A 9253-nucleotide genomic window follows, 5' to 3' on the forward strand; every position below is an offset into this window, starting at 1 on the left:
GAGAAACCCTTTACGCTAATTTCGTAGCGTTTTGCGCTCGAGTCAAAGATTTACTAGACTGCCAAGGATTTTAATTAAATTCTTCCACGTGGAATTAGAAAAGAGGTGTAAATAGTCATTTTGATAATTTCGAATATAGTTAAAAATATACAGAACGTCAAAGCTTCTGTACCTTGTCTGTGGTATAGAGCGGACGGAACATCCAGTGAATTTTTCTGTTCTGGGGCTGTAGGGACATGGTTTCTCTCGGTAGATGTAACTTGGAATAGGTACCTCGCTAAAGAAATGGAACTTTTGGTGTATTTCAGCAAGCTACTGAAGCAGAGAGAATTTCTTAAAATTTTCAAACTCTTATCGTTTCCGACACCTCGTTGAAATATTCCGAGTTCCACTTACCCTTCTATTTTAACACCACTACTAAGTTTGCTCGAATTATTTGTATTGCATGTACTTTGTTCTTAATGGGCTCGTTCCGTAAATTAATATTATTATTATTATTATTATTATTACACTCGAGTTCCGGGGTGGGAATAATCGAACAACACTTGATAATTTCACATATAACTTTATTATATACACATATGTCGAAGGAAGGGAAGGAAGGATTTATTAAAATACTTCAACTTATATTTATTTGTACGTTCTATCGCATTATTAAAGAATTTAAGGTTAAGGTCAAGGTATTTATTTTCTCTCAGAGTACATTTGTGGCTGTTCCAAAAGATGGCACTTCAAGTTATACAACTTATCTCAGCGAACAGTACTCAATTTATTATAGAAATTCTTATATCTAATTGTAAATAAAATATTTGACAACCACAGTCATCGGCTCGGTTTTCACCGATTACCAGGTCTCACTACGAGGAGGTTGCTGCGTTTCGAGACCCGTAGAGAGATAGATGGAATCAAAGTTCCATCGATCTCCCTTTACATGAAAACCTTAGTCCACTAAACCAAAGAGATAGATGGAAACAATGCTCCATCGATCTCTTCGGGTTAGATATAGACCTAGGGAACTGCCGAGCAATCAGTCGATTAAAAGAAATTCAGCAAAGAAGGAAAGGATGGAAGGTAAGCATGAAACGAGTATTGGATGGCGCAGTTCTTACCACCCTGCTGTCCGAGTCGAAAGGGAAAAGCGTTCGGCGCCCCCGAGGCGATTCCTGTTGCTGAGCGACTCCGTCAGGAGCATACTATGTGTGACCTGACGCAGGCCGGCTAACACAGAGATTGAGCAGTTGGACCGGGTGACTTACGCAGGCAGTGTACCAAAAAGTACACCCGAAACTTTTCCCTTTTGACAAGAACGCCAGGGAACAAAATTGATCCATTCATATCGATTCCATGTTCAGCCACTTGCTTCCAAAAATGGGAGCAGAAGCGATCTCCTCATTAGGGATGAGGAGCCAACAACCGAGCAACAAAGCTAATGATTAAAATTTAGTAACTACTTGGCAATTTTATACGGAGCCTTAAATACTTCATACTATAATAAGTTAGCCTAGGCTTCCTTAAACGTCTTTTTCCTTCACCACTTTTCACTACTTTCTTTTTGAAATTTTATCTTATTAATTTCCTTTCCCGTTAAGGGTAAACCTGAAAAGCTGAAACAGTCACCTACGTTATGCTAGTAATGGTGTGCTGGGCTTGCGAGGGAACTTCTAAACTTTTTATTAGATTGCTGCCGATCGAGATGATTTGAAACGGCAGAAGAGCATGCACGAGTATGCAAAACCATCGTAGAGATACATGAAGGGGAGCAGGAAATGTAAACCCATCGATGAGATGCATGGATGGAAGAAATTCTGCAAATCCATCGGAGAAATGCACGAAATAGAACGACTCGTGTAAACGTCATAGAAGGAATGTACGAAATGGAAGAAATCATGCTAAACCCATCGAAGAAATGAGTTGGGAAAGAACAAAACTGAATTTCAACCTTAGCCGCAAAATAAACCCTTGAATGGCTTTTAATGAACCGGAAAATTTGATCGAAACCTTAGAGTTTGAGGCTCGAACCAGGGGGAGGACCAGGTTTAAAACCCTGTCCAAGTGTCCAGAAAGTGCAGCTGGATCAGCCGGGCCTGAGTCCCCAAAGGTTCAAGTGGCCCGGGAGCTCGGAGATCCTACCGATCCGGAGAACCTACAACTGCGGAGCTGGAGCAGAGGGCTACCACTCTCATTTGCGATTTTGCAACAGTGTTTCAACTGCCACCTAGGCAGTTGCAATTTTTTCGAACTAAAAATCAATATGGCCGTGATCACGTGTTCATGATTCATCTGTACTGTTTACGGTACGCCATTGATATGCATTGCATGGCATTTGTGAATCGTTGATTGATGCGAGCTAGTACCGTACGAAACCCAAACAATCGGATCGAAAAATAAGTTTTATAAAATCAGTTTGACAGTAACAGGTATGTATATAGTTGAATATATATTTTTAATGTAGTATACCTTGCAGAATACCTTTTTAAATTATGTTTTTTTTTATAGAGCTATGTCACGACATATGTCACGACATATACTACATTAAAAATATATATTCAACTATATACATACCTGTTACTGTCAAACTGATTTTATAAAACTTATTTTTCGATAGGATTGTCGATAGGATTGATGTGTCTGCTCTAGCCTTTAGTACAGATGAATCATGAGCACGTGATCGCGGCCATATTGAATTTTAGTTCGAAAAAATTGCAACTGCCTAGGTGGCAGTTGAAACACTGTCCCAAAATCGCAAATGAGAGTGGTAGCCCCCTGAGCTGGAGCCACGTGGATTGTTCAGTTACTCCGGGAAACAAGACCAGCGATCAAAACAACGTCGATGGTTAATTTCAATTGCGAACGCCAGGTAATTACTCCACAGAAATTGATATGTCCGCTGAAATATTCATTCCAGTGGCTATTACTGTGAAAAATGATGGTAACGACCTTTTCACTAACCACTCTGTATAAATTAATTATTAACTGTGATCAATACAACTCGAGATATCAAGCAATTAGTAAAATTTGGACTTGGATATTGAAATGATTTTTTACGCCGCCCTGATAATAATTTATGCGAACCGAGCCGATGTCAAATGTTCTACTTATTGTTAGATATAAGCATTGTGTAAAAATAAATGTAAGTTGAAATATTTTAATAAATCCTTCCTTCCCTTCTTTCTATACATATGTATATGAAATAAAGATATGTGAAATTATGAAGTGTTGTTCGATTATTCCCACCTCAGAACTCGAGTATAGTAGTGTTAAGTTAGAAAGTTAAGTGGAACTCAGAATATTTCAACGAGGTGCTGAAACTGATAGGATTTTTAAAATTTTCAAAGTCCTCTCTGCTTCAGTATCTTCCTGAAATATACCAAGCGAGGTATTCTAAGTTACATCATTTCCTTAGCGAGGTATTCTAAGTTACATCATTAAAGCTGTCCTTTCGCAAATACCGTTTTTGGGAGCGAATGAATTTTTTTTTGCGTTAAATAAACTCGAACAGGACAGCAAGGTTAAACGGCCCATATATTTTCGTCTTTCATGACCCTCCTTTATCTTCCGTCGAACAGAATACGTTCACAGGACGACCATGAAATCATTACTTGTCAATTGGGGGTTGCGAATGACCTACTTGCACCCCGCGTGTTGAATTCTAATTCCCACCACGCGTATCGTTACAATCTGTTTCGTGACTTCATCGGTAACGTTGCATGTGACATTAAAATGGTAATAAGGCCTCAGGACTCCGCAAACACACGTTAAAAAAGTACATTGGATGTCGGTATACTCTATACCTCGTCTGTTCTTCAGCTTACAATTAAGTGAAATAAGAAGACGCGTTGAAGGCGGGCCAGTATATTTCTGCATTCCTCTGTTACCGTCTCGACCGATGACTTACTATCGCTTGATATTCGGGTATCAGAAAGATAGAGATCTGTACTGTCGGTAACCAAGATGTTTTTTTATCAACGATCAAACATCCCCAAAGCACCGTCGAGATGATTCTCTTCCTCCACTGCTCGCTCGCTGGTAAAATACGTATTTGCACTCTGACGCTTCGGAGTAACTTGACAAATGCAAAGTTCAGGAAAATCGCTTGGGGTATTATTTGCCATCTGTTGCTTTACAAAAGCCACTAACGCAACTTTGTTCCCCTTCTGTTACAGGGTACTCGGCAGCGGCGCTCCTGGCGATATTTTTCTGCATCCCCTTTGCTCTGAGAGTTCTCATTCACAAAGAAACGGGGCGATGGAGCAACTGGACGCAGGCTTTTTACCATGCCCATCTGGAGCTGTTCCTGGGGAATGGTTGCCTGGGTAGGAATCACTTGATCGTTTCATTTCAGAGCACCCTGTTAACCTTCGACTGATAAAACTCTATTTTCGGCTCCTTCAGCACACCCCCTTTTATTTCTCCATTAATCGCCTCTTCGTTAAATATAAATAGCATTTACCTCCGGCGCTAAAAGTTTTTATCGAGCCTCGAAGTAGATTTCGACGGCGAATGTGTACGGAGTCAGCCGCGCGTAGATATTAATCGGAATAGCTCGATAGCTGTTTTACGAGGACGTAAAGAATGGCTGGTCTGCGTAGGGGTTGGCGTGATGATGCTGCTAGCATTAACGGTGGAGCGTTACGTTAGCGTTTGCCACCCCGGTCAACACACCCGTCCTCTCTGCGGTCCTCCGCATCTAACGGTCATCCTCATCCCCCTGGCAACGTTTCTAATTTATCTGCCGAGTGCGTTTCGGGGAGAAATTACGACTTGCCTGCTCGCACCTGCTGGCCCTATCATTTATCAGAAGAGGGAGAACCAGTCGTTCCTCGACTCCTTGTTTTACCAAGTAACTAAAATTCTTCTCTCCTCCCCTCCGCACGGGGGGGGGGGGGGGCGCTCGAACCGCTCCCCGCGAGACTTCTAATCCGTTCACGAGGGCTCCTCCTCAGGTGTACAAGGTGATGCTGGAGATTGTTTTCAAAGTGGCGCCGACCATCCTGCTGGCCGGCTTCAACTTGCGGATAATGCTAGTCTACAGAAGGTCCTGCGAGCGTCGCCGACGAATGACGCTGTCGAGGACAGTGAGCAGCGACGAAGACCCCAGAACGTTCGCGGAGGAACGGAGGCTCGTTTTCCTTCTAGGCAGCACCAGCATCTTGTTCCTCGTTTGCGTCAGCCCCATGGTAATCCTCAACGTCACTTTGAGGGAGAGCAATCTCAGCCACTACCCTTACCAGGTAGGTTACTCTCTCGCGCTGTGCTCGGCAACAGTTCGCGTGCGGTCCGATCTCCTCCTAACTGCGACAGACAATTTCCTGAACTGCTGGCTGACGCCTCACGCGCAGCGCCTCACCGTAACTCCCCATTTCCAACGTTCCGTGACCAGAAAGTTTCCCTGGAACGCGTTATTTGCGAGCAAGATACGCGTCCACCCTCTCTCTATCCTCGAGTTACTCATTGAACATTTTCAGGTGTTCCGTGCCCTGGCCAACTTGCTGGAAGTGATCAATTACTCGATCACGTTTTACATCTACTGCCTCTTCTCGGAGGATTTCCGAAACACCTTGATCCGCACTCTGCACTGGCCCTGGGGAAACAACGGACGGGGTGGACGAGGCTTGCCAATGAAGCGTTCTCCCGTACCAAGGCCAACTACCACCACCACAACCACCACCACCACTCCGCCGACCACTGCCGTCGCGACGCCCGGTCATTTCGCGCGTGCCAGCGTTTAGATCGCCGCAAATCTGTGCGCGTCCTGGCGCTGGGAGGCTCGACTCGCTGCAGAACCGATCTCAAGAAAATCGGAAGAGATATTCAGTTCTGGCGATCTTTACTTCATTCCCTTGCGTCGTAGTGTATTTAAGTTGCTTCGGAGGCTCGGAAATTCCCGCGAATGTTAGTTTGGAAAATTTCGTTACTGCTCCTTCTCGTCTCATCCGCAGCGAATTGTTGGAAGTGAAGTTGTTAGGTATTCGGCATAACTGGCATTCTTGCTCATCAGGCTGGCCTGCTGCAATTTTCACGATTTCAGCGCGCGCTCGCATTCTCGCGGAATCACTCGTGTTTCACAGACAGGATTTCACCGCAATCGAACCGAAGCCGGCGTTAAATCGCGTTGTATATCGACGTTGAATGCGCCGCAGAGAATCTCCATTATTTTTCATCATATCGCGATCGCGGATGCAACGTCCGGCCTTCTTTTTTTTCTCCAGCTCTATCATTGTGTCTTCGTTGGTATAATTTCTTCTCGCGGACGGCGGCGGGCAAATTTACTCGTTGGAAATGAAATATTGCTTTCTCGGTGGAATGTCAGAGTTACGCATTAATCGAAATTGTTTATATGCGAGTATTTTACAATTTTCCTAAAGATCCAATAAAGATGTCATGCTGCGCTGATGTGGATCAAGAAGTCCTCTAGTTTTGAAGATAGAGTGCTACCGGAAATATTTGTTGCGTCACTCGAATAAACACGTTATCACATATACCTCTGTTATTAATTTATTTGTTTATTTGTTTATTTATTTAAATGGGACTAGCTCTTAGTATATAAATTATATTATCAGGATGCAAAAGTTCGTCGAGCCAACAGCTCTCTCTCGGTACTTGGAAAATTGTATTATTGCAAAAAAAATGAAACCAACTTAAAAAAAATAAAAATGCACTGAAAAGTAAAAAACAAGTTTTTTCCTTATCTAATCTATGACTCTCATTTTTTTTTATGTCGGCGCCTCATCATTTTTTCCTAAAAAAAGGAATCATAGATTAAATACGGAAAAAACTTATTAATCACTTATCAATGTATTTTTAATTTTTTTGTAGTTGGTTTTAAAATTTTTTAATAATGTTTATTTTTTACTTTTTTTTTTAGTTGTTTAAGTTGTTTAACTACATTTATTTTAAAAAATATGGGCGGGCCTACAAAAGGAGCTGCTCGTAAAAAAATCGTTTGCTAAAAATGGAAGATTCCAATAATAATGAAACAGATCTCTTATTTTTGGTGTAACTTCAAAACTACTTAACCGATTTTGATCACTCTTTCTCTATAACCTAAGTTGATTGAAGCTAAACTAAATGCAATGAGTTTCACGAAAATCGAGCCAGTAGTTACAGCGGAATTCGCGGACAAACACAATACACAATAAGCATTTTTTTAAGTAGGTTTATAGCTCACTGTCTTGAAATTGCCAAAATTAGTTGGACACGAATTATTTTATCAATCACATTGCTATGAAAATCCTGCGTAGGTGCTAAATTTCAGAGTGATGCAATAAATATTTATAGTAGAGCAAGTGGTGTAAATATGGGGCCAGAGAGATGGGCAAAAAATTATTTCAAATAAAAAATTGATTTCAAATAGAAGGCAAAAATTTGATTCGAGACTCATCAAATAAAAGTAACAAATATCGTTCTCACTGACGCACAGTGGGGAAATTTTGCGATTTTATGGCCAAAACTACAGAAATGGAATTTTTGAGTTTTACAAATTTAATACAAATGTCAATTGAAGAACTATATCCATTTTGGTGGTCAAAACCTCAAAACTTATTTTTAATATATAAAATTCGGCACTTTTACGTTCTAATAGATGAGAAACTAAATTATCCGAAAAGCAGCACTTACAAAAATTACGGACGATAAAGATTTTTTTATTATTTACATTTATACACTTTTTATAGCAGAAGGGTTATCACTTCTGACGACAAACAAACATACATAATACAAAAAATCAAACACAGGATCGAAGTTGAATAAAATCGTTTAAAAAAGAATAGAACCAGTCATTACAAGATTAACAACTATTAGCAATTAATAATTGCATTTATAGAATCAAAATATTCCAACGTAAAATAGAAATGAAAATCAATCCAGGATATTATGGGATTGATAACTATTTTATGTATTGAAAATTGATTCCTATATGAAACGGTTATTTCTACAACACTACTTTAAAAATTGTATAAATCACGTATTAAAAACCGAAACACAATTATTTTGAGGACAAAAAGATATCTCACGCACCACCAGGATTTGAACCCATGCCTTGAAATTATTTTCAGCTCTTTGGATAACACAATATAAGTGTTTGAAGCAACTTGAAAATCTGTATTAATCCTTTGCGATCAATTCTATACGAGCTTCGTATTAAAACATTTACCAGTAAAATTGGTGTCATTTGATACTCATATTAGTTCTTCAATTAACATTTGCATTTACTTTGTCGAAATGAAAAATTTATTTCTGCGCTTTTTACCATAAAATCGCGAAATTTCCCCACTGTGTGACGTAACATCAACCCAAGTTTCTTTCTCAGTTGCACTAATCACTCTTTCCCTGCTTTATATAGATCCGAATGTCCTGTTACAATTTACAATTCCGTAGAGATTGACTGGGCGATCGCGTCGGCCGATCCTCGAGCGCGACACTGACGGCGCTTTTAATCGACGAGCGAAATCCAGGTCAAGCGAGCGACCGCGAAACTTGAAGCGAGCGCTTTGTCCGGCGAATTCCAGCATTTCCTCCGAATATGTATGTTTTAACGAGCTGGCCGTATCGCTGAACTCGCTCAACGCGGCGATACACCGGCGAACATTGCCGCGTCCCGCGAACGATCCGACGCGATGGAAATCCCGTAGGTTCGTCGATTTCGAGCACCTTGCATCTTGCCGTCCTACCGAACGCAATCTCGAATAGTTGCCCGAAGGTGTCGGCTCCCCTAAACAACTCCCAGGAATATCAATGCGGAGGTTAGCAACAGCTTGGGGGCTGCGAGCTGTCCCCTCGTCCTGTCCCGCCCGCGAAATTACAACGGCGATTCCAATTAAATAGTTGGCGAGCCGGTGTCTCAGCGGCGAGCATACTTTCCGCGTCTCCGCGAGTTTCGCCGGGCAGCGGCCCGGGGAAATTGAAGTTACCATACGCCCGCGGCTTCTCTGTATTCCGAACGAAATCCCGGCGACTTTCCTTTTGCCCACCGCGAAACCAACGAGTTCCGCCGCGCGTTTAACTCAATAAATGCATTCTCTTTGAGCCTCGCAACACCTAGCGGATTTCAGGACTCTCCGGACTTCCCTCTCGTCGCGGCGTTTTTTCGATGCGTTCGATGCGCAGCGGGAGGCTGGTCCGATACTGAATCGAAGGTGAGCTAACAATAAGACTGCTCGAATAGGACACGTGCTAGGGGGATGGTAAACAGTTTTGGTTACGCAAGCAGGATAAAAAGCGAGATCGATCGCAGGGGCCGCTGATTAATTAACGA

General features: G+C 41.8%; 1 protein-coding gene across 1 annotated transcript in view; it reads left to right on the plus strand.

Moving 5' to 3' along the window:
- LOC143376064 (putative G-protein coupled receptor B0563.6) overlaps positions 1-5764 on the plus strand; it is a 43032-nt gene extending 37268 nt beyond the window's left edge. Inside the window, exons 3-6 of the mRNA XM_076825899.1 lie at positions 4164-4313; positions 4590-4840; positions 4944-5231; positions 5466-5764. Coding sequence (XP_076682014.1) covers positions 4164-4313; positions 4590-4840; positions 4944-5231; positions 5466-5729 — 953 coding nt within the window. The 3' untranslated portion in view covers positions 5730-5764. The remainder of the gene's footprint in view (positions 1-4163; positions 4314-4589; positions 4841-4943; positions 5232-5465) is intronic.
- Positions 5765-9253: the final 3489 nt, after the last annotated feature.

This window comes from Andrena cerasifolii, chromosome 1 (assembly GCF_050908995.1).
Source record: "Andrena cerasifolii isolate SP2316 chromosome 1, iyAndCera1_principal, whole genome shotgun sequence".
NCBI classification, from domain to species: Eukaryota; Metazoa; Arthropoda; class Insecta; order Hymenoptera; family Andrenidae; genus Andrena; species Andrena cerasifolii.